Source organism: Lagopus muta, chromosome 9, assembly GCF_023343835.1.
Source record: "Lagopus muta isolate bLagMut1 chromosome 9, bLagMut1 primary, whole genome shotgun sequence".
Classification (NCBI taxonomy): Eukaryota; Metazoa; Chordata; class Aves; order Galliformes; family Phasianidae; genus Lagopus; species Lagopus muta.
In genome coordinates, this window is record NC_064441.1 from 15,809,473 (window position 1) to 15,835,685 (window position 26,213).

The 26,213-nt window shown below is 44.4% G+C and overlaps 1 protein-coding gene across 1 annotated transcript; it reads right to left on the reverse strand.

Moving 5' to 3' along the window:
• Positions 1–15,645: 15,645 nt before the first annotated feature.
• Positions 15,646–17,762, reverse strand: KCNE4 (potassium voltage-gated channel subfamily E regulatory subunit 4). The gene is made up of 2 exons (XM_048954764.1): positions 17,674–17,762; positions 15,646–17,277 (listed from the first exon to the last, which is right to left on the reverse strand). Exon 2 carries the CDS (start codon positions 17,249–17,251, stop codon positions 16,763–16,765), a length of 489 nt encoding a protein of 162 aa, XP_048810721.1. The 5' UTR covers positions 17,252–17,277; positions 17,674–17,762; the 3' UTR covers positions 15,646–16,762.
• Positions 17,763–26,213: the final 8,451 nt, after the last annotated feature.

The following is a 26,213-nucleotide window of genomic DNA, read 5'->3' on the forward strand; positions in this document are numbered from 1 at the left end:
AACATACACCCACCTTACACACGCAGTGCTCTTCTCCATTGCTCCCATGGGAATACATTTCTATTTCAACCTGGAGACAGAAAAGGCATCATCCAGTTTCTTTCACTACTGGTAACATTCAGAGCTTTATACATGTTAAGTTGCCCAGTTCCTGTTGAATCCTATATGGGTAAGGCATTTAAATACCCCAATCCAGTCTTGACTGACTTAAGTAATCAATAGACATTCAACCAAGTCCCTAAATTATAAAACAATTGAAAACAAATAACAAAAACAAAACAAAAAGAATAGCCACACAACAAATCAGCAGAGACAATTAAAAAAAATAACAGGAACAAGGAATCTTGTATGCAGCATCCATGCCAACAAAACCAGACTGCAGTGTCTCTGCACCTGTTAACACTCTCAATGATAAAGCTACTGTTGTGGTTTTTGTGGTTATTTCGCCCTGAATTTCTGCTCAGTTAAGAAAAAATGTAGATTAGGCTGCAAGAACCTTTAAAATATGGCCATGAATTACAACTGAGAGACACCTTTGTCTCAGATTACTCAAGTCACACTGCACAAGTTAGTGGGATATAAATTCTATACACACATAGATGTCATAGAGTCTATTTCACAGCATCATGCTTTTATCTCACAGATCTGGGCTCACATCCACTGAGAGAAATTCCAAGAGCATGTGGGGCCTTTGCATCCACAGCCACGCAGTCAACAAGGCAGAGAGGTTCTTCTCACTGTGTGCCATCAGCATGACTGCTCTCCACAAGCACTGAGCATTTGAAGAGCCAGCTTTGCTGCTCATGCACAGTGACTCCATCCCGTAAGAACAGGAAAACTCAGTCTTCATTAAATGCCCATAACAACCAGTTCTGCTCTCATCAAGCCCAGAAGAGTGGATTCTTCATAACTGCTGCACATGAGCAGAGCAATTTCACAGGCACTGACTTTAGGACAGTTCAGTAGTAAACCAGTACCCCAAAGACCTATGGCATAACCTGAAGCCACCCTTAGTAAATACCACTGCGCAGCAACTCCTGGATTCTGCTTTGTGGTTACACTGTGCAATCAGATCTTCTGCTTGCATGGCACACGTTATATCCACTGAACAAGCAGCTGCTGGCGGTTTCCAAAGCCTGGAGAGGTCTCAGCTATCCCAGTTCCATCTCTTTGCTCACGTGAAAGCTCTCCCTAGAGGACCCCCAACCTCTGGCAGCACCCCATGGCTGGCAGTGATGTTGGCACACACCAGGCACCTGGCACACTAGCCCAAGGATTTCAGCCACCGAGTTCCACTCAGCTTGTTGGCACAGCACAAAGAGTAATGTGTCCTTCCATTTCAGCAGAACAGAAGGGTGCAAATTGCACCAGCAGAGAACAAATAATTTAAAGTGTAATAGCATAATGAGATTATCCAAGAAATGTTAGCTGCTTACAACATCATCAAGACAATATCTGGACCCATTGTTGTAAATATTTTAGTAAGCTTTTTTCTGTGTAAGTAGCTTTTTTTCCCCACAGATAGTGTAGATATGGAGATAAAATGGTTGTTACTTGATTTGATCAAATCTAGCACAGTATCTCCAAGAATACAAACAAAGAGAATAACAGCACAGAATAGCAATTGCCCAGAATAATCTGCCAGCATCCTGGTATTTCTCACTCAGCTTTCTTAGCCAGAGACCACAGTGCAATCAGAGATCAGTTTACATCTTCAAACCTTAACATGCCTGCTTACCACAGCTGGCACACCTGGATGCTGGCTTACACCTGCACGAAGCCACAGCTCTCCTGCCCTCAGGAACATGAAGGGAACACATTGGCACTGTACACACTCACATCGTTTTCATTTTACCTTCACAAGCGGCTCCAGTGCTATGGCAACACAGACAACAAATAAAAAGCAAGACAATGTGAACTTTAAACATAATTGCCATCTTTATGACTTTAATGAAAATTAGCTTTGGGAAAATTCTAGTGCATTTCCACATTTCGTTGACCATCTTTCACCAGTAATTCAATAGGTCCTGAGACTTGGTCTCTGCCTACGCACTGCTTTCCATGGACAGGTCCCCAGGTAATAATTATGCTTTGGCAGTGTGTCTTCATACATCTCCAGCAATATTAGAAAACCAGTGCCCAAAGCCAAACCACTGACGGTTGCTTTTTGCATTTTCTCCTTCCACTTCCAAGTGGCTGCTGCTACCCTGAGACAGCCAGCAATACAAAAGCCTGGGAAGCAAAGCAACAGGAAAGGCCCATTAATATACCCTGTAGCCTTCAAAAAAAATAGATCATGGAAAATAAACCTACACATTCTTTCCGCCTTCAGTTTGCTATGGCTTGGCGCCTCTGCTGACTGTGCTCAGGAAGGCTTACTTCCAGCCCTTCACCAAAGCACTGTATACTAGAGATCCCAAAAACTGTACTGTGCCACAGAACAGCCATTCTCACAGACATTAACATCCCATATGAAATAGCAGAAATTAGTGTTGTACTTAACTTACCTCCTTGGTTCTTAGATCACCTTGGAGGTTTGATGCTCCCTTTCTTGCTGTTAAGCAGAGGTTTTGTTCCTGAACCATATGATTACACATACATATGAACGCTTGCACAAACATGCACATGCAGACAAATTTACTGAAGAATCTGAAAGACTGTAACAGCTTTCACTAAACTTTCTTCTTAGAACATTTAATGTCCATTTAAAGACTACTGAATTATTTATGTGCAAAGCTTCTATATATGTGATGATAGAAGGGATGGTCAGTTAAAGGGAATTCCTGGCAGTGTGCTTGCACACCTTCCTGGCTTTCCAGAAAGGAAACAAACAAAAAATTTAGAATATTTAAGATTTATTGTGGATTTCTGGAAGTTGCACTCAGCCCAGTGGTCGTGGCAGGCGGGTTATTGTGCATGTCATGGTATTTGCAATCTGCCTGCTGCTCCCTCTTGCTTCATGCTTCACTGTTCATTTGAAGCAAGCCTCAAAGCTCTTAGTGCACCATCATGGGACATTTTGGCTAAATCAAGGACTGAAACATTAACCTTCAAAGCTCAAAAGGATTTCTTCCTGCTAAAACACCAGGCTCCCAAGCAAATGTGTCCCATATGCACACATCCTCTGTGAACTGGGCACAGCTGGGGATACACTGGACACAACGCGCCCACACAGTGATCTGTAGGTCACCCAGCAGCCATGTGGGATGCACAACAGAATACCATGTTTGAATGTGATGAGTCATGCACTGTTTTCAAGTTACGGGTTTGCAGTACGTATTGCCTTGCAAAGAATACGTTGCTGTGTTAAAGACCAGAAACTTCTCAGCCACCCCAGAGAAATCAGCAACAAAACTCAAGTTCTGTGATCTCCTTAGGCTCTCTAGTTTAACCCTCCCTAAGCAGCTCATGAGCTGGAAGGCTCATATCCCTGATACATTGCAAGCATCTACAGACAAACGTCCCTAAAGCACAACAGACCTGGGAACCCACAAAGCCCTTGTTAAACAGAGATGTTTTTATTGAGGATTCCATACTACACATCACCACATTTATTAACTCCTTGATCAGAAGAGCCTGACTGCTTTCTTACTGCAACAGGGTATTCCAGTCCACACAGAGGCAGAAAATTTGCAAGCATGGGGTACAAAAAAGAACCTAAACACTCCTTCCAGTCATGGAAGCTGAAAATGTTGAAAAGGTTTAAAATTGTCCTTCAATTAATAACCCACCTACAAGTGACTTTTCCAGTGGGGTTTGTCATTTTAATCAGGCAGGAACATTAGGTACAAAGTACTGATGTGTACTTAATGTTCACTAACACATTTAGTGAACATTCACACTTCTGCAGAGCCATGGGATCAGTGCCCCAGCAGCTCAAGCAGCAAATTCCCTGCTTTTGTTCACTAAATAGATAAGAATGTCTTCAATACAGGCTGTGGCTTTTCTCTTGCCTGTGTTTGTTCACAGGGAAACCCTCGAAATAACTATCCTGCTTCCCACATCCTCTCTGTCAACCAGCAAGCAAAGTAAGCCACACATTCATTTACAGATGTAAAGCCATTATGTTACATGTTTCCCTTCCAACATCAGTACCTCCTCACATGCACAGGAATGAGATTCCAAGGCCGGGTATCAACCTGTCACATACCTGAGGTAGCAAATAGTATCAATTACCACGTGAAATTCAGGAAGCAACCATGTGCATGCAGAGAATGATTAGACACCTGTTACTTCCACCAAGTTTAAAATGCTGTAATAGTTCCCTCTAAGACATTCATATGCAAAGTATCCAAACAGAAGAGTTCTGGGACATTTTAGAAGCTTAATGAAGTGTTTCACTTTACCATGGTGTCTCGTACTGACCTGTTACTGTACGCAGTAGGAATAAAATGGTTTTAATCTTGACATGTAGACATGACATCTGTTCCTTCTTACTTGAGCAGGACAGAGCAGAGGGCTGCTTGTTTAAACCAGAGCCCCCACTTGGCTCTGGTTCCACTGCCCAGTAAAAACAGGTCTATAAGGGAAGTGAGCAAAATGGCAGAGGTCATGGTGTGCGATGCCTCTCTTCCAAACCAGTCCAAAAATCTAAGTTTGATGGCTGATGTTTCATAGGATTTTCCCTGACATTCTGTCCACTGCAGCTTCCCCAGTACAAGCAGCTACCAAGAAAAAGACAAAAACATTCTCATCAAAACTCCTAGACTCATTTCTAGTTAAGGGTGCCGTAAAAGAACATGTTTATAAATCAGATGGAAAAAGCCAAAGAACAGTTTAAAGAGAGATGGGTTTCTTCTTAGAAAAATAAATGTCAGTCCAGCTCCACCTTCTTTTCTATATACAGGACAGACTGAAAAGACTAGAGAAGGTCACACAGGACGTTTAATTTCCTCATTAGATCAAAGAAGCAAGGAACGTAGGCTGATTTTATTCAAGTCCTGAAGGAATCCATATCTCATATCAGATGAGATATGCCTAGCTGCCAATGTTCAGAGTAGCCAAATCTCAGAGCATCTTGATATTAGTGTGCAATTTTATCAAAATAACAGTCACTGGAATAGGAATTGAAATTCAGTATATTCTTGCTTATGAGTACTTGCTAAGCACTGAGCTAGAGAGTATTTCTCAGTTTTTATTCTCTGGCTCAGGAGAAACATAATTTGTACTGTAAGGACATAGGTCCAGAGGGAGAAATTGTGAGTGCAATGCCCTTTCTTCCTAAGACAATCCAGGACACTGGTAATTCAGTGTGATTGGGTTATCCAGCTCCACCCAACTAAAGGCTGGAACTGACTCAGGGATTCCCAGTTTCAGTCTCTGACTGAAGTAAAAGGGAACAGAGTCTGTCAAGACAAAAATGAATCCCAAGAGCAACTAGTTACAGAAATTGACCTGAATTCATAAATAGTTTCAGGATGACCTAAATACCATTTTCCAACCGTATTAATCACAAGGTTTGTTATTTTTGGTGTTCTTTTCCCCTTGATTTTGAAGGCCAGTTGGGTCATTTGGGGCACTTCACTGTGCACGTTAAATACCAGCAAACATAAGAAGAAAGAGTTCTATTTTTATACAGCCTGGACAGAAAGGAAGTCACTTTGGAATTCATTAGTGCATACTTGTAAGGCTGTACTTTGTTTTTCTAGAGTGACCATCATTGCAAAAATTATCACTGTAAGTAACACAGCAGACTAAATGACCTCAGTCATCCTCAAGAATGACATTCTCTTAAATTAAAGGTCGCAAAATGCCTGACAGAGTTGCCCTTTTTGTAAGTCACTGGAAATATCAAAACTCCTGAGAATAGAGGATGACCTGGTATCATCTTCAGACACAAAGCAAAATGAAAGGATGCCTAATTAGAGGATCAGAAATATCAGACAAGACAGAGTTGAAGCAGACATCAGTCTGTGGGAAAGAACAGTTGTCAGTTGGCACGTGCTGGAGGTTGTGGCTGTGATCAGCACCACAAACCAGCTGCATCCCTGGTGCATGAACATGGACACAACCACCAGACAGTACAACCTGGGTAACACTGTGCTAGGCTTCTCCACTTTGTTCTTTATCCTACAAAAGAAGCTTTGTAAAGTACAAGATATAGCAATGACAAAATACACACTGTATAAACTCAGCACATCTTTCGCTGGTCTTTTCAGAGCTGGAAGGCAAATACTAGCAGTTAAATAGGGCTTGACAAGCCTAGCAACTGGAGACGTTACTCAAACTGGGGATATGTAATTAAGCAATAAAGTGTACCATGCTTTGATTGCTAAGGAGTAATAACATGCCTCAGGGGGTGTTAAAAAGCATAAAGCTGTGAGCAATGGCATCTGAGAGTTGCAGTTATGAAGAAAATCACAAGTTTATTACTCATGCTGTGGGCTCAGAGGCTGAAGGCCTGCCCAATGAGTGCCCTCTACCCTAGCCCAGACCTTCCCACCACATCCTCATCTCCAAATTGGAGGGAAGTGGATTTGATGGGTGGACGACCCGATGGATAAGCAATTGGTTGAAAGGCCGCAGACAGAGGGTGGTGGTCAATGGCTCTATGTCCAGGTGGAGGCCGGTAACAAGTGGTGTCCCCCAAGGGTCTGTCTTGGGACCGGTGCTCTTTAACATCTTTATTAATGACATCGATGAGGGAATTGAGTGCACCCTCAGCAAGTTTGCTGACGACACCAAGCTGAGTGGTGCGGTTGATACGGTGGAAGGAAGGGATGCCATTCAGAGGGACCTCGACAGGCTGGAGGGCTGGGCTCGGGTGAACCTGATGAGGTTCAACACGGCAAAGTGCAAGGTTTTGCATTTGGGCCGGAAGAACCCCAGGCACCTGTACAGGCTGGGAGGAGTGGTCCTTGAGAGCAGCTCGGCAGAGAAGGACCTGGGGGTCCTGATGGACGAGAGACTGAATATGAGCCAGCAGTGCGCTCTGGCAGCTCAAAAGGCAAATGGGATCCTGGGCTCCATCAGGAGAGGGGTGGCCAGCAGGGACAGGGAGGTGATTGTCCCTCTCTACACGGCTCTTGTGAGGCCCCATCTGGAGTACTGTGTCCAGGTGTGGAGCCCTCAGTACAAGAAAGACATAGAGATTTTGGAAAGGGTCCAGAGGAGGGCGACCAAGATGATCAAGGGGCTGGAGCACCTCCCCTATGAGGACAGGCTGAGGGAGTTGGGCTTGTTCAGCCTGGAGAAGAGAAGGCTGCGGGGTGACCTCATTGCAGCCTATCAATACCTGAAGGGAACCTACACCCAGGAGGGGAGTAAACTCTTCAAAAAGGCTGACAACAGCAGGACTAGGGGAAATGGTTTTAAGTTGAAGAAGGGAAGATTTAGGTTAGATGTTAGGGGGAAGTTCTTTACTAGGAGAGTGGTTAGGCCCTGGAACGGGCTGCCCAGGGAGGTTGTGGATGCCCCGTCCTTGGACGTGTTTAAGGCCAGGTTGGACGGGGTTCTGGGCAACCTGATCTGAATATGTATGTTGGTGGCCCTGCTAGGCAGGGGGGTTGGAACTACATGATCCTTGGGGTCCCTTCCAACCCGGGTGATTCTGTGATTCTGTGATCTGTGATTCTGTGATTCCTCTCAGCTCACGAGGAGACCACCACCACCACTTATGGCCATTCCAGATGTGAAAGGCCTGGGTGCAGCCCTTGGGCTGCCCTGCACCCACATTCTACAATGAAACTTCTCTCAGAGCCCCCATCAGTACAGTGAGCCTTTGGTTGCAGGCTCCAGTTCTTACTTTATGTTTTTTTTTATCACCTTGCAGTTTATTCTGAAGTCTATTGGCATAACTAAGAGAGAATTTTACAACTTCCAGTTGCTTCATACTTGCTAACAAAGCACCCAAGGGTACTGCAAGGAAAATAAGGTGTGTAGGCATCCGCAAGTCCAGGATGTCTGCCCTATTTCTGCAGTGGTCAGATCAACTAGCCAACAGATCCATCCTCACTGGGTTGGGAGCCACACTGAGGTGCCCGAGAGCTCTCTGACTGCCCCATGTGGGGAAGGGATACGGTGTTGGTGTGGCACTGTTGTGATTGTACCCAACTATGGGGACACATGTGACTGAAGGCAAAGAAAAGCCTTTGAGAGAGAAAATACAAGTATCTAGGGATCACACCATGCTGCTGGGTAGATGTAGTACTTTGCAACATGGTTTAATGGGCAATACAGGTGATAGGTAGATGGTTGGACTAGGTGATCTTAAAAGTCTTAACTGTTCTGTAATTCTAAGGGCTGTGTGTGCAAAGATGACCCGCCCTAATGAGACTTCAGAGCTTCTATTTCAAGCTCTCAGCCAAGCAAAACGCTTCCTAAACAAGCAAGCTGTGCCATTACAGCTCAGCATTCATGTTTCAACTTGTTTCACTGTACTTTGACATGCAGGTCCACTGACAGCATGGGGTAAAAGTGAACTTCAGGCAATCTTCAAAGTCATGGGAGCAGCGACAGCAACTGAACTTGCAAAATAATCCAGTTCCTGTGTAACTAACCTCACAGCACTGAGGGTATACATGAACTCATTATTTCTACACAAAAAATATCACCAGTGGCAAATCTTGTGGAAAGATTGGGAGAAGAGGGAAAAAAGGCCAATAAATAGCTGACGTTGGAGCACAGTGTTGTTTTCACTGTCGTGCTGGCTGCTTGAAACCCAGTCTTTCCCTAAGGCTTTATTGCACAGTCATTTTTATGGACCAGGGTTTAAATGGAACAGTTTGGCCTTCCAATGTAACAATAGCTTACGTGCAAGGCTCCTTAAAACCACGGGTCCCAGGAGGAGAACATGAGGATGTCTACACGAATGCGTTGGCCCTGGCCCGAAACAGCGGAGCAGATTTGTGTAAGACCAAAGAGAGGAGTTAATCATTTTCCAGGCAGTGTTTCAAATTGGATCACTAGGGATATCTGCGAGGATTCCAAAAGAAATGCTCCTGACTGCCATTAATGTACTGCCAGTGACACATGACACACACACACAGACCAGCAGCTAGCTTGGAAAAAAATCAGTTTGTGTGCAAAGGTGCACTTACAGTAAAAGGCATCACCAGTGACCCATTAATTCCCAGGACAAATAATGACTCCCACTGCCATTCCTCCTGTGCCAGGCAAAGGGGCACAGAGCTGGATGTGGGGCATGTGTGCAGCCCAGCCTCCATCCCTGAAAGCGCCAAGGGGCCGCGCTCTGTTTCCATAACACTTTTTACATGCTTACTTTATGGGTCTCTCGATGACAATCTAAATCCTGCCTGTTCTTCAATAAGCCATTAATCTTCCAGATAGAGTTCAGGGAAGTTACTGTGTAGCAATAAAGTGCGTGTTTCCAGAGCCCAGAGGGAACAACAAAAAAAGTGAAAGGGAGTGACACTGCTTTTAAAAGAACTTCCTGGCTTGTGGGGTCTAAGGGGCATGCGGGGTTATCTGGCCCAAATCCTACCTGAAGCCTGCCCCTTCCTTTCCTCACTGAGCCCCGATGCTGCTGTGCAGGTAGCATTCATGAGAACAAAGTCAATCAAATGCAACTTCTTTGTCTTTGAACCATTTCCTTGCAGCGTGCTGAGGGTGCCAATCTCACAGAGGCAGTGGTGCAATGCCCCCCAATGCCCCACGCCCCTTGGCTGGTCCTGTCCTGGGTTTGCATTTCAACTGGTGGCCCACAGTGGGCATTCAAACTGGCACAGTCCTCAGCAGAATGATGGGGAAAGCTCGCTGTCTATCTAGACTTAAAGACACTAGACATGTGGTACTTTTACTCCAAATTCCTGGGTCTGTGGTCCTTCCTTGGCACACGTGTATCTCACAAATATTCCTGTACAAGACACTCCTAATCCCCAGTGTTTAATCTGCCCATTCCATATGAATATCACATTCCTTTTTTTACTAATGGTTCTTCACAAGACAAACCATGTGTCACAGGACAGCTTTGGAAAAAATTATTTTTCTTACCAGATGAAATCCTGTGATATTTTGAAAGTCCTTCTTGAGTCTTAATAAAATAGTAATGCATAATGAGGTACACAAACATCAACCAAACACTGAACGTAGCCCCTGCAGCTCACCTGAAGTAGCAAACCTTGAGCAGCTAAATTGAAGGCAATGTTTTCACGTTCTACTGCAGCATAATGACCACTGCTGACACTGAGCTCTGTCAGCAGCCATTTCCATCTCACCAGTGATGAATCCCACCAGCAGTTAAGTTGCACGGTCCTTTTCATCCGCTCTTTCATTCTTGTCAGTTTTTTAGAGCTTAGTGAAAATAAGACAAAAAATTTACATGAGGATCTCTCTGAGGTGCACATGTTGGCCAAGGAGCAGCTAATTAGATGTGACTGAAGTTAATTCTGTTTAACACTCATCAGCTAGACACCATGAGAGGGAACATGACAAAGCCTTTAGTGCAGGAGCAGTTCCTCAGTATGGGTAGGTGCCATCACTGCATCACCCATGGGCTTCACCACCATCTTTTAGATAACTCACCCATTTAACCAAAGTCAACAGCAGCATAAAGGTCATTATCCTTTGGTTCGAAATGCTATGCAGCTGCAAAAATTAACACACACACAGAGGATATGTGCACAGCCCCAGACCCCACAGTGCTCTTCTGCAGCGCTGCATGTGGAAAACCACTTCTGAAGAAGTGTTGCAGTGGTTCTTGGGCTTTCAGCAGCCACAGATCTGCTCCCTGCTGTTGGAGTGTCAGGAGTGCCCCCTGCTTCCCTGTGCAGCGGGAGCACACTGACTGAAAGCAACTGGTGACACTGGATGCCCTGCTGCTGCTATTAGCTTGGAAACAGCAGTGAGGCATTTTGTAGCAGGAAGGAAAAGGGTGAGGAGATGCCCCTCTAAGCCCAGTGGGGACTGGCTTCAACTGAACGGTAATGTATCTGCTGCTCCAAAACTCCATATCTCATTAAAAATAGTGGCAGCAGTCTGCTCCTCTCTGCTCCTCCCTTCCCTTTTACAGGAAGCTTGGCTTCACCACATCACCACATTCTGGAGAGAGGGAAGGCGGTATCCATCCTGGGAGGCACACAGTTTACATTTCTTCCTGCAGAGAAGGAAAGGTTGGTCTTCTGTTATTCTCTAGGACACAATTCACAATTCCTTGCAAACACTGCGCCTCTCACATCCTCCTGCCTGCTCTCACATTATCACTGCTGGGATGAGACACAGCTGTCTAGGGAAGGCTGGGCTGGGGACCGGCTCTGCACTGGGAGGTAAGAAGCAGGATGGAGGCACTTGCTGGGCACCAGAGCTCACACCAGAGGAAGCAGTTTGTGCTCTGGGGTTCCTTCTCCAAACACAAAGAGTAACATTTTGTCAGAGCTCAGCACCCTGACGTTTGCAACACAGTTGTTCTCACATCCACTACAGGCAGTCAAGATGGACTATTGTTAAAAGTTTATAAAGGAGAATCTCAGCCAAAACGAGTAATTTTCCAGAGTACCAGAGTGAACCTGGAGCAGGGGAGGGACTGAGGCACCTCGGGGCTGCTGCTGAGCCGGAAGAGCTGGAGGGATGAGCTGTGCTCTTCCAGACAGCCACAGATGTTAGCAAGCGTCATCTGTTGCTTGTGATTACTTTGGCATCTAATAACATCAAGGAGGGTAAAAAAGTTCATTGTTCCAAGGTGGGTAGATTTCTTTATTTATGCTGTATCTTCCACTTGAAAATTGCAAGCATTTCGTGTCTGTCAAGGACACATCATATTCTCACAGCTATGAGTGTAAGCAGCAGCATCTGATAAACCAGTGAAGCACGAGACAATTAAACAGATCACCCAGGAAGAGAGATAGAAACACAGATTGGTGTACATCATTCAACAGTTTTTATTATCCTTAGTCACTTATTGCGACAGCAAAAAGCCTCAGTCTACCCTGACATCATATAAACTCAAACTCTGCCCAAGGCTAAACTAAACCAAAAAAACTCTGGCCCTCATTGATCTTGTATAATTTTCCATTTTTGCCCTTGTTGAAATGGATACAGAAGTGTTAATGCAATAAGACAAAGGCTCATCTTGCAGCTATTTTTGGCTGCATGCAGAAGGAACTGTAAAGAGGTGTGAAAATTGAAAGAATATGAAAGCAAAACACCAAATGCACAGAGGCAAATATGGTCAGTGCATAAAATAGCAATAGCTTAAAAAATTGTATTAATTTTCTGTGTCTCTAAAATTGAAAAACTATATGCTAAATCTGAAATAACCACGAACTCAGAGAAATATGAAACAGTAAGATTATAACCCAAGCACAGTAAGTCCACAGCCACAGGAGAACTTTGGCACAGTGTATTTGTTGTGATCAAGCAGTGTCCTTCACCCCACTCACCACTGCTTATCTACCATGTGGTGGGGCTTCTTCGTCCTTTCTTTGCAAGGTTTTGAAATCCTGAGATGAGAATTTAAGGTGGGTGATTTCAACTTCTCCTGAATGAGATGAATGCTTTAAAAGAGATATTCGTGTTTGGGGACTTGTCTGCTCCCTGTCCTTGAGTTATGCACCTATCCTTGTCCAACACCAGTCACTGAGGACTGAGAAGTGGCAGTAATGGCTGACCTATTTCCTTCCTTTGTACCCCTTAGAGACTCAATTTGATTATTGGGGTGGGTGTGGGGATATGTATGAAAAAATGAGACAGATCCAGGGGAACCCACTGTGAGAGGGCCAAACTGGGGAGAGAGGTTTTGTGTTGAGTTGAAGCACATAGTTCTCCTGGCCTTACTATCACTACTACCACTATCTGGGAAAGTGAAGTCCTTCATCTTTCTTAGCCTTCCCTCCCTGGCTAGCTCTTTTCCTGGACCGGAGTGTGCAGTCCTGGGAGATTTCTTCATTTCCACTTCAATTATTCAGCAGGTTAAAGCTGTTGAATGAGTAACTCACCTGCATGCAATCCACTGGAAGAGTTTTGAGACTGTGAATCAGCCAGGTGCTACCACAAACCCCAGACTGACAATCTTGAGAGCTGGTGTTTATATTTCCAGCAGGTCCTGGAGCTATGCATACCACATGTGGCCAACATTTCCTATCTATCAAAGGAGAGATGCGTTAGTAATTCCAACAAATGTATGAGGTAGAACATTGCCGGGAGGAGGGAGCCCAATTGCTGTGTTCTTTCAAGACAGCGCATTTGTAAAAATAAATCTCCACTCAATTCAATCACAATCAATTATCACTATCTTCAAAACCAGATCTGTTAGCTGTGAATCTGATTTAACTTACTGAAGCACACTGGAAACCTCTACCATTCTGGGAGAAAAAGGAGGTTATCTCTACCTTCTCCTCTGTAGCAGTCAAAAGGATTATGAACCATGCTTAATGGAAGCAGTTTTCCTCCCTCCATCCATAGCTTTTCAAGGCTAGCAATATCTCTTCTGGTTTGGAAAAACTACTGCTTGTATTCCTGGGATAGCAGCCTGTCTTCAAGGCATCATGGCAGCCTGACCTGGTGGGTGGCAATCCTGTTCACAACAAGTGGTTGGAACCAGATAATCTTTAAGGTCCTTTCCAATCCAAGCCAATCTATGATCATTGCTTTCAGTTGCACACACAACTAGCTTTTAAAGCCAAAACATGTTTTAGCTGCTCTTTTTTCACCCCTTGTACTATTAAAATACTAATTTGGACAAAGAGAACTGCTTTAGTAAATGAATGTGTGCCAGACTATCATGCGTACCCTCTGAGCCCCACAGGCCAAGAGAGCTCCACAGCTGTCCACAAGAAGGTGGTCACAATTTCGTGCTTATCAGCTCACTTTAGAGCCCAAAGCACAGCATTTCCCTTTATAGCAGCTCAGTTTAACACAAGAGACTGCTGGAATAAGATAGCTTTTTGATCCGCAAAGCAGAGCTGTAACTTACATCTTGTTCTGTTTTTCCTTCTTATCGCCAGCGTTGTCAGGAGTCTCTTGATTCATTATTGTGGCAATGGAAACACTGAGGCAGCACCACGGGTGCGTGTGGAAGATGCAGCATTACTGACCCGCTCTTCCAGGACACTGCGGGTGTCCCAGGAGATTACACTGCTGCTTACATAGCTGCTGGGCAGCTCTGGGTCCACAGAACAGGCCCCAGAGTAATTTAAGCGGGACGGAGTGGAGAGAACAGAGCACAGGGGAACAGGTTTTGTGGGAAAGCAAATAGACATAACCTTACACAACCTGATTTTTGAAGCAATCTAGAATAACCCACATGCAAGTAGGTCTCAGCCAGTGCCCGTGACCCCATACATACCGTCACAGCTTGAAGGAGCTGCGGAAGTGCAAAGTTGCCTCTGAACACTTCCTCCCTTCGCTGGGAGCCAGAACCCTGCAGCCTCCCGTCCCTGCTGCTGGAAATGACAGCACAGCAATGAGACCCAGGGTCACACACAGCCTGTAACAAAGCCAGCTATGTACCATGGCCAAGCGCTGGAAATCCAGTGGGAACCTGTGTCAGATACTTGCACTAACCTCAACCCTAACCCACGCGATTTGCTGCAGCACACACTTAAAACTAAATCCCACAACACAGACTGGTGGCAAAGTAAAAAAACTCTCACAGCAACTTGTCCCTGGAGGAGGACTTGGAGGCAGCAGGAGCATGGTGCGGGCCCAGCACACAGCCCTGGTGCAAATGGCTGGTGGTGCTGCAGCTCTGCTGGACACATGGGTCCTCCCAGAGGAGCTGAGGAAAAGCTCCTGTAGACACTTTGCTCGGTCCCACTCCTTGAAATCCATTCGAGATAGTGAACAAACACGGAAACATTTCCAGGAAATGTGTTTCTTTATTTAAATAAAAATGAGTGCCAGTAGAAACAATAAACTTTAAATACGTGAGACAATTATATACAACTCAACGTCAGGAATTATATACATCAGGTTTTTACAGATACAAATACATTTATAATGAAGTAGAAGGACGAAGGAGGAAGCAATGGAAAATGTGACAACTCACGCATGTCAGTCTCGTTTGGAAAGTTTCAGGATTCAAGTGATTCCAGGCAAAATGCCAAACTGAATTTGGCTTCTTTCAAACTTAAAACAACCCCTTTTGGAGTAAATCTACCAAAAAGCTTTATATGGTCTGATCCAAAGTTCACTGAAGTCAATGGAAAAACTCCCGCTGCCTTCAGACTGAACTGGAGCAGGACCCCTTGGAGCACAACGCAGTTGTTGTTCTGCTGCCTGGGACACCTCTGGGCTGCAGCACCTCCGCTCCAGCCCTGCATGCTGCTCTGCTCCAGACAACAGCAGCCTCCCCAACCCGGCTCCTTCCCGCTGTTCTGCACTCCTATTTTGCAAGCTGTCCCTCAAACTCTAATGCCGGTGGACATATCACAGAGCTATTTTAACACGGGAAATATGTGGAGATGTTTTACAAGCATTTTGCTGTGCAATGCTGAAGTCTCAGGCTCTCTAGCCCTCATGCTTCAGAACTATTCTAACCATTGTAATAAGTTACTATAAAATATAAGGTATGATTGAAATAATCATACATTGCCACAACATCAACATTACTCCTTTTAACAGTGCAATGATTTAGCAACTAAGTTCATGAGCATTTGAAAAACCACAGTACTATTAAATTAGAGGGGGGCTGTTCATGGTGGTTTTAAAAACTAGTTACTAATGCCTAATGCATGTGTTACATGCGAGCTGGAAAAAAAATAAAGACGTAATGCAACGTTTATCTACGCTGGTTTAAATAGAGCAGAAAAGCTGGATTATGTAGTGATGTAAATGGATACAGTTTTACTGACCTCAAATGGAGAATGTGACTCCAGCAGAGAAGCACAACTTCTTGTGCCTGTTACCTGAAGTCAGTAGGGCTCTGCTGGTGACTTCAGTGAGGCCAGGATCTCACCTTTGCTAGGTGAAATTCATTCTAAGTTCCACCCATTTTCAAGGGGCGTAACAGAGCAGCATTTGTTCAAGCCTTCCTAGATCTTGCGCCTTGTAACAAAGATTTTTCAGGTGCTTTTTTAACTTACGGATCTTTGGTTTTAGTGATCAAATATACATGTCATTGAAGAATACAAAAGCAAAACTCAAGACCACTTTTCCTACTGTTAGTTCAGCCAAAGGCTGGATTGCAGCAGCAGTTGGCATACCTGACCCAGCCAGCACAGGTACAACTTCAGCAAAGACAAATGTAGCAATATGGATCTGAACCCATCTGTACAAACCTTCTGGAAATATAGGGCCTCCCCTTGCTTTTTGTTTCCATCTTTCATTCTCTCTGTGCCTAAGGTCAGTCTCCAGCCATGCTGCAATCTCCCTCCAACACCATCATCCACAAAGGTTTGGCCTTTGAGGTCTCACTGAGCAAATCTGCTGATGGCTGTAGTTTGTTATAAGAAAAACACAGTGGAAGTACTTCTAGTCTATCACAGCTTTGTGTGAATGAGCATCACCCATCAGCTTTAACAGCCAGGTTCTTGTGCTATCTGCAGGATCCTGCAACATGCAGAGACATGCCAGTAATAGTTACCTCATTAGAATATATATATATATATATATATATTCTCTTTGCTCTTAGCTCTTATGGTGAGAAATTATAATGGTAAAAATAAAATGAAGCATCCCAATTATGTGCAAGTTAGGTGTTGGAGCTTGGTACCACCACTTCCTTGTGCTGCCAGTTCTCAGGAATATCGTGGGCCCCAGGGCACAGTTGCTGGTGGAAAGTTCACAGGCAAGCAGGAAGGTAGAACCACAAGTTGTCAGTGGGAGCTCCGCTCGTGCTCTGGCTGCACCCAGGGGAGCCCGGCAGGTGCTAGGAGTTCTTGTGGATGTTCTCCACAGAGCCCTCGCTGCTCTCGAGGAGCTTTTCTGACACTTCCCCCAGCTCAGCATCCAGCACCTCCTCCTGGATGGTGAAGTGCACATCTGGGGAGGAGGATTCTGAGCTGACGCTGCTGCCTTCCATCGAGCAGATGGCACAGGACAGGGAGGGCACCATGCTCTCCTGCAGCATGTTCAGCATCATGGGGATCTGGACAGACTTCAGCCCTGATATGGTTGGTAGAGGCTTCACAGCTTCTCCCCATTCTCTCTCCTCATCTTTGTAGAGCAGAAGCAAATTGGATGTCTTCTCTTTCCTTTTTGATTTCATGTAGCCAAGCATGATCCCTATCAGGAAGATCCCATAGAAAGACATGACGATCAGGATGTAAAAATACTCATTGCTGTTATTCTTCTCCGTGCTGCGGGACTCAGTGTTCAGCATGGCTTGGGTGATGTTTGCATGGTCCATCTTCAGCATGGAAACAGTACGACCACAGCTAAAGCCTGGGGAAGAATTGATGTGGAAACAAAGATTAAACCTCAGATCAAAGATTTAAAGAAACATCTAAAGGGATATATCCCCAAGCTATTCTTTATTACTTGTAATTGGAGGCTCACAGGACACATCTGATTGAAGCTCGCTGTCTGCCATGCCTCTGCAGTAATATTGTAGCTGAATGTACTGTTACCCAGATACAGAGAACATTAGAGGAAATGATACTTAATACTAAATCACAGTGAGTGATATTCTGAAGTATATAACCCCCAAGACACATAAATAAAGAAAGAAAACTACACAGAAAAATGCTGCTAGACACTTAAACTTAGATTTGTGCTATTTGACCACATTTCCAAAAAGGGGAAAAGCTTCTAAGGAAAAAAAATCAAAAAGCAACTTACGTCGGTATGCAAATAATTCTTCCCTGTGCAAAGCTCAAGAGACCTTTCCTCTCCCAAACGCCGGGTGCTCTGAAAACTTTCCTCTGCTGCAGTTGGAATAAATAGCCCTCAAGAAATGTTTCATCACGTGTTTTAGAGGCACAGTTTATAATAGTTTTGTGTTGGAGTCAAAGATGAACTTGAAGGATTGCAGTTCAACCCACTGAACTCTTAACAGCTGTGAAAAGAAAAAGATTTGGGAACTCAGATTTTACTCTTTCCTCCCCAGCTCAGCAGTGGCTCCTTCACCTCTGGATCTGCTCCCTTTCACTGCCACCCCAATGGCTACATTTGAACTGCTACCCTGGGAGCTGCTCTGCAGCGTGACAAAGCAGCAAGCCATTATCCTGTGCTTGTCATCTAATACGGAAAATATGCATTTGGGTTTTATAGTGGGTTCTGTTAATTATGTGCTGCTACACAAACAGTATTCTCTGAAGGGATGGGGGAGGAATTGCCCAGAGAGGTTGTGGATGCCCTGTCCCTGGAGGTGTTCAAGGCCAGATTGGACGGGGCCCTGGGCAGCCTGGTCTAGCATTAAATGGGGAGGTTGGTGGCCCTGCACGTGGCAGAGGGGTTGGAGATTCGTGATCCTTGAGATCCCTTCCAACCCTGGCCATTCTGTGATTCTGTGATAATATTTTTTTTTTGCCCAGAACTGGTGACAAAGCCTCACAAAGTGTGTACAGATCAAAGTGGAGACTGAACTCCTGTCCTGATAGCACAAGGTGCAGGGCTGTGGAGAACTGGGATCTGGGTCAGGGATGAATTTGGGATGGAGGGCTGCCAGTGCTGTCACACTTCAGGCATCAAAGCAGCGACGATGGGACTTTGGTTCCTGCCAAGATCGATGGAAAGATGCAGCCTCCTCCAGAGGGCAACTTGGAGCTCGGGTTGGCACTTCCCTTCTCCCTGCATGCAAAGCTGTACATTTTGCATGCTATTTGTGCTTGTACTGACCAGCACCACTGAGTTAACACGGACAGCAGTGCGATGGAGGCTAAGCCCTCTGGGCAGAGGGCTCTGAGTCACACACACACTGCGGGCGCTGCAGCTGGTGCTGGGCTGAGCAGGACGCCCTGCACTCCCCAGAGCATGAGGATGTGCTGAGTTCCCAGTCATGGGCTCAGTGGCACAGGAGGCTCTGAGACCCCCTACAACACGTAAGCAGCAGTATAGGCCATGGGAAGAAGGAGGCCCTGCTTGCACCTTGGGGATTTCACTTCCTTATCCCTTGCCATCCCCATTCTTCACACACAAAACCCAATTAGTCAGGCCCCACATATGTGATGTGAATGTCACCCCTTCTGCAAAGCTTCAAGGATGTTTATGTAACAGGACACTCCACTTCCAGAAAACAGTTGACTGGCCCTGGACTTTCCCAATGGTAGGTCTGGTTTGTTGGGCTGTTCTGTTTTGTTTTTTTTTTCTTTACCGTGCAGTCACTCATGGATTCTTTGCATAGATGGCAACTTTTTTTTTCCAAAACTGTCCTCACAGCCCCTCTGAGGTAAAGGCAGATAGGATTAAGCTCTCTTCACATGCAGGAAAAGGCAAGAAAGAGAGTTAAGCAACACTTAAATGAAGTTAAGAGTTCAAGAGAAGGCAGAACTCTGTTGAAACCAGCGTTTTCCATTGTTTCTCTGTACTTCACAAAGAAATGAAAAAAAAAATTACATTAGCCAGATTCCCTTCTCTGCCCCTTAAAATACAGGATCCACCCTTTACAGTGTTGGCTTTATCTCCCTGCACATTCCCATGTGATAGCTCAGGAGCTGTTGATGTTGGACTAACGTCTGCTGGGATTTCATCTGACAAAGTCTGTCTGCAGCACCAGCTTGCCAAGTCTGGATTCTTCCCCCCTGTTTCCAACAAATTACTGAACAGGCAGCAAGAACATACAAACTGGTAGGCTGAGGCTCAACCCAAAGCAAGTCTCTGGACTTTCTGGCTAACTTTGGGAATTTTTATTTCACATCTTTCTCAGCTCCATGACACAGATACTTTCCCAAACAACATGATGGCCATTTACTCCCTTATTCAGCTCCAGAAATTTGGAATTTGAAGAATTAAAGACAACACATCAGACTTTACCAACAGCCTATTACACAAGACATTCACAAAACAGTGAGAAAACACCCAGAACAGATGGGACAATGAAATTTCTTTCAGTACTAGGAGAAACACCTTTTCTTTGCCTATAACAGCCCTGCAGGCCACATCTGAAGCTACTTCACACTGAGAACAAGAGGGCCTAGAGCCTGTTTCAATGCCAGTGTTACTTAGAACCCATCACTCACCTGAATGTGAGTAGCAGTATGACTTGCCAGGGCACCAACACGCAGCAGGACAACTCGCTCTTCTGTATGTCCCATGTTTGCTCCAAGGCTGCAGATTCTTCATGCAGGTGAAGCCCTACACCAGAAGAAACGTACCACTCAACAGCAGTACTTGTCAGGTACATCCACAAATCTGTGCAGTCTCCTGAAGTCCAGCAGAAATATTTAATTGCTTAATTATGCATAGTTATTACTAAGAACTCTTTGCAACTATATTTACTTTGGCTAGCTGATAACAACAGTTATCCATCTGTTAGCCCAAGATACTGAAAAGCATTTCAGTTCTAAAAAGACCTAGAAGGAATCCACCAGCTTTCTTATATAGACAGAGAGGAGGGATAGGAAGACACTGGGGTATAAGCATCTGAAAAACATCACTTGTATACTGGTGCTCTGTCAGCTTTCTCAATCTGTATTCTTCAGAAAATACATTTCTTTAAAAAGTAAAAGGAAAAAAAAAGAGAGACCTAAAGTTGAAAATGGAGGCCTTTTAACTCTGCATTTCTAAATGACTTTTGTTGCAAATTAAGTTACAAATTGCACATTGTAAAACTATTGATCATGGGAAATTAAACTTGCTTAATTTGAAGTAATTTATTGTTGTTTGAATTTACTATCTATGTCTTGTTGGAGGTTTTCCCTCCTCCTTTTAGATCAAATTTACTTTTTCCAAAGCTCACAGGATTTCCCCCAAAATTTCTTTCAGATCTCTTATGCTTTCAGCAGTTGCTTCTCATGCATTCCTCCTCACCATTTTTGCATCACTCCCCACCCAAGCTATAACATTCAAGAATAAGCCCTGTGGCCTTTGCTCCCACCTTCCAGATTTACCCTTTGGAAACCATTTGGACTAATAAAGCAGAGAAGCAGTTGGGCACTCCAGTAATGAAAAGGTCACAACATTGTTGCCAATGCCAGATTATTTTTCTCAAGGTCTCTGGCTCCTAGAGAGTCTTCTGTGGTAGCAAACTCCGTCACCAAAGGACACAGAAGTTGAAGCTTAAGGCATCCCATGGGGGAGGAATTCTTCACAACATGGCTTAAGGGACAGCATGATGTGAATCTTTTCTCCAAATAAAAATTTGAGGATGGACAGAAAGTGGAACAAAGACAGAACCCATTATCAAGACAACTTGAAATGTCCTTAGAGACTCAGATGACTTTCTGCAGGCTACCATGGAAAATAGAAGCCTAACCCTTCATTACGGTCATAATCATGGTCTGATGCTGCATTTATCTTGCTTTTTCCACTTACTGAGTTAATAAGACTGAAGATACAAGATACAACCATTAGAGAGCTAGTTCCTATGGGAAGCAGAGCCCATTTCGTAGGTCAAAGGTATGACTCTAAAGAGATTTTGAGCATGTGCAATCTTGGAAATAATCATCTGGAGTTCAACAGCATGGAAAGAAAATAGAGAAGGGAAAAGGGGAAGGACAGATGGACTGTTCTTTTCCTCCCGCATTTTGACTTCTATTTGAAGTAATGGCATGGCATCTGCTTCTTTCAAGTTCCATGCAACTCAGACTGAATTTTCAGTGAAGCTTATGAGTGTTTTGGAATAAAAGAACTAGTTCAAAAACAGCTAGCTGTGTTCTCTTTCTGAGAGAAAGACACAGCAGCCTGACACAAGCCATGTGTGTCCTCGGTAACAAGCTTCCACGCCTCAGTTCACTCACTTGCAAAATGGATTCAATAATACATACAAATTATATGTGTTGTGAGGGTACAGCATTGTAATGCATTTGCTGATCACTACTTGAGAAGGTAATATCTGTTGTGTGTAAGCACAGCAGCATTACCACACGGCTGGCCTGGCATCTTACACTTCTTACACGGCGCTAGGTTCAGTGTCATCCTCCATCACTCTTCCTCGTTTCTCATGTTACAGAAATAGATGACACTTTGATATACTTCATGCAAGTAATTTATAGAGGAAGGAGGCAATTTCTTAGTGTAATCAGCAATGCGCTGAGTTACCAGCGGGATTCCAAATGGAAACTTAAGGCTGAGTAACCTGGGTTTGTTCAGCCTGGGGAAAAGATGATTGAGAGGGCATCCAATTAACGTTTATAAATGTCTGAAGGGAGATGGGAGGCAAATGTATGAGGCCATGCTTTTCTCGGCGGTGTGCAGAGATAGGACAAGGAGAAATGGCCTAAAACTTGTACACAGAAAGTTCCATATTAACATGCAGAAGAATTTCACATGGTAAGAGTGACAGAGACTGGAACAGGCGGCCCAGAGGGGTGGTGGAGTCTACTCCTCTGGAGATACTCAAGATCCATCTGGATGCCTACCTTTGCATCCTGCTGTAGGACACCTGCTATAACAGGTGGGCTGGATTCGAATTCTTCAGGTCCCTTCCAACCCCTGCCATTCTGTGATACTGTGAAACAATTCTGCATAGATGTTAACTGTGGAAAATTTAATAAAATGCTGCAGTTCTGCCTTGGTACCTTACAATCTTCAATGGTAGCAACATGTGAGCATAAGTCCAGATGCACAATTCAGCCTTCTCACCAACTTCAGTGTTTAGTTTGCTTAATTCAAGTTTTACTTACAATTCATAGCAGACTCACATATCATGAAACGTCAAGTTTTGCAGGCATTCCCTGCACCCAGAGCAGCAGCAACTCTCATTTTTTATCAATAACAGCAAATACAGCTTCTAAGAAGAACCTCTCAGCCAATGTTGCAGCTTGCCCTAGTGCTTGCAACCCTTGCATGGCAAGGGATAACCGAAACATGACATCTGAGTTTTTGCAATTGCCCTCCAAGCACACAACAGAGACCTCTAAGGTAAACTGGCTTCTGATCCTGAAAGATCACAAGCAACAGAAAAACCTCAATGCTGTCTGGAATAACAGCTTACACTAAGGTTAGCATTTACTACAAGGCATCAGTTGTAGAAGCTGCACAGTTTGGAGACAGACATTTTTCAACCCATAGACTTAACTCAGCTATGAGTAACTGCAAACAGAGTGAAGATGGGTAACTCTTCATGATAGCAATAATAAGAAATTATATAGGAATTTTCAATGGCTGATGCAAGAATCTGAGTCAGTCATCATATTCTCAGTTCTCTTTGTTGTAGCTTATATATTTTGCAAAATATTTGCAAATATTTTATCAGTACATATTTCTAAATGATGAAAGAAATACACATCACCTGCTACCTTACATTTGCCCTTTGATGCAGCACAGAAGAAGTAGGTTTGTATGACTTCAAAATATATTTCTGAACACCATGAAGAACAGCAGCTTTCTTTGTCCAGAGTCTCAAATACCAGATTCAATTGCACTGTAAGTGATCAGCTGTGTTTGGGATTTTAAAAAGTTAGCAGCCTACCAAATTTTGGACACCATTAAAAATAACTCAAACTCCTCTACATTTGATAAACAGTTGTTTGAAGGAATTCACTGACAATAAGAATACATTCACCCTCCCTCTGAACTGCCCCTGACTCTGGCTGGCTCAAAACTAGCACCTTTATTTACACTGAAGCCTTTGAAAAAAATCAAATTGTAGATGAACAAATATCTAGAGGTTGTTGTTTTGCTGTTGTTTTAAGTTCTTTTCAGGTAGCATGAAGATCTTTTCTCAATTCCAAAATTTCTTTTGCTCATTTCAAGATTCCCCATGAGAAGCTCAGCATGTCCCATTAGTCGAGAAGCATAGGAAATAAAGGGGGAAGAAGCACTGAAAACATTCAAGTGCTTGGCTTGAGCTGTCACCTGACTGCAGACAGACCAGAAATTAAAGGATCTTGGGAAGAGCTGAGATGCTTGCACAATGTAGAGGGAAAGTTTTCAGAGACACTGACAAACATGCAGCCATCCAGCTGAAGCTCATGTAGGAAGACCTGCATTCTTTCATGCCAGGAGACATTCTTTAAGTAGCATTCACTTCAGCTGGGATTTGCACCCAGCAGCTCCCACTGCCCCATGCCATTCCCTATCACTTTGGGTTGGGCTTTTCCCGAAGTCATGCACAGAAACTGAGAAGACACGAGAGTGAGACGCTCTTACTAAAACGTAACATTTCATTTCAACTTTCAGATATCAAGAGCAGTAAGGAGCCCAGTGTGGAGACATAAGCCCTGCCTCAGATACATGCCTTGAACTCCCACTGAATGCAGGACTTGCTGAGCGTGAACAACTTCTATCACGGAGCAAGGCAGCAGGCCAATCTCCCACATGGGCTCTGTCTTGATTTCAACCTGGAGGTTAAAGTTCCTGCCGATATATAAGAGAAATTACACATCAATCTCCATTAGCTCTTGAGGGCAGCATGGTCAAAAAGGGAGGGATAGCACACATGCACCTCAAAAGCAATTTTGCTCCTTTAGAAGCTTAGAGCTGCACACAATAAGGAGTGCAGCACAGGTGTCTCAGCAATCATCCATCTCTCCTGAGGAAAACTGGGCACGCAGAAATGAGATCATCACTCCCACAGCACTGCATGCACATTAGAAAGAAGGAAACACACAGTGCCCTCTCAGGAGCACTCACATGGCCCAGCTGAAGGCTTGCAAAGCCTGGGAGGAGCAAGCCACATCACTCCTCTTTAGTGCTATTTTTTCTAGCCCTGGAAAATCTGTTCACAAAGCACAAGGCAGCCCATGCTGCTTCGCAGCCACATCAGCACAGTGTCCCAGGTCACTGTGACCTACAGCACGCAACGGATCTTCCACTTTCACATGGATAGCAGATGTCAAGCGCTCTGCCTCTCATGCTCAGGGCCCTCAGGCTTCATACACCATCAGGCACTGACCATCACCTGCGTTTGTAATGCTGCCTTCGAGTATTTGTTGTGAAACCTCCACATGTGCTGTAGCTATTGCATCAAATGCCACAGCCCATTCATTTTCGCTCTCTGCCCTGCTGACCTGAATCTTCATGGGACAGCAAATGCACTCAGCGCCGCCTTTTCCTGCAGCAGCCCCTTTCAGACTTCGGTTTGATTTACTGCAGCCTGGCATCTGTTGACTGCACTTTTACTTTTAGAGCATAACATACTCAAAACAGCTATTTGTATACTCTTATTCCAAAAGTCTGCTTTGGAAAGCACAACCAAAGGCTCCAAACAGCAGGCCAGGGTGTAAGTAAGTAGCACCAGCTGGATGAAATTCAGGTGTACAGCAAAGGGGAAAGAAAGCCTACAAAGGAGGCAACAGTAACACGTGTGTCTGCTCAGATGGGAAGATTTCTGCATGGTAAAGGAGAGAAAGAAGGGCATCTCGGTGGGGAGATCTCATCCCTTCCTGACAGTGTTTGCTAAAGGGAAGCCTGCCATTAGTTGGATGGAATTATGCTTTTAGCATGAAGGGAAAACAGTCTCCTCTTTTGGCTGCTCCTAACATGTGAATAATCAGCCCAAAGTAAACAACATGTGGTCTTGTGTGGTCTTTTTGCTCTCGGCATTAAGCTGGTATTTCACTTGAATCTGAGAAGCGACAGGAAGTGAAGAATTCGGCACAGACACCAGAGATCCTGCATTTTCCTTGCAAGCTCTAGAAAAGCTGTTTGGTTGGGAAAATAACACTGCCATTCCTGATGGAAAATGCATCAAAACATCTCCAGACACACAGAATTTAATTAATGCTCCTTCAGCTACAAAACTAAAAAATTTTGATGCAGCTGTATTCACAGAATTCCTCGACTTATACAAACATACAAATATTTATGTATCAGGGGACTAACAATCAATTTTTCAAATGAAACATTAAAGAGTTCCTGAAGGTGACATAACTGTGCATTATTTGTAAACACAGCTCATGGTGTGCTGTGGTTGCTCCCAGAAGTCTCCCTCGTGGGGAGGAAACACAGAGCTCACAGATGAAAGGGTTCAACACAGCGGGACTTTGATCCCTTTGCACTGCAGACAAGGAGTCCGTTTGCTGCTTCCTGCAGCAAGGATCCCAAACAACGAGGACTTCTGTCATGCTGATACCCATTTTCAAATGAATGGCCTCATGCAGCCCATACATACCCAGCAAAAGGCTCACCTCCTCTGAGATTAAAGGCCCTCCCACTTCTCACCACCTTTTCCACCCATGCCTCTGGTTCCTCCCCTTTGGTTTCTCCCATGTTTTTCCATTTTCAGTATCAACATCCTTCACAAATTGGGTTGCCAAAGCTGCTTCATCAAAGCCCTC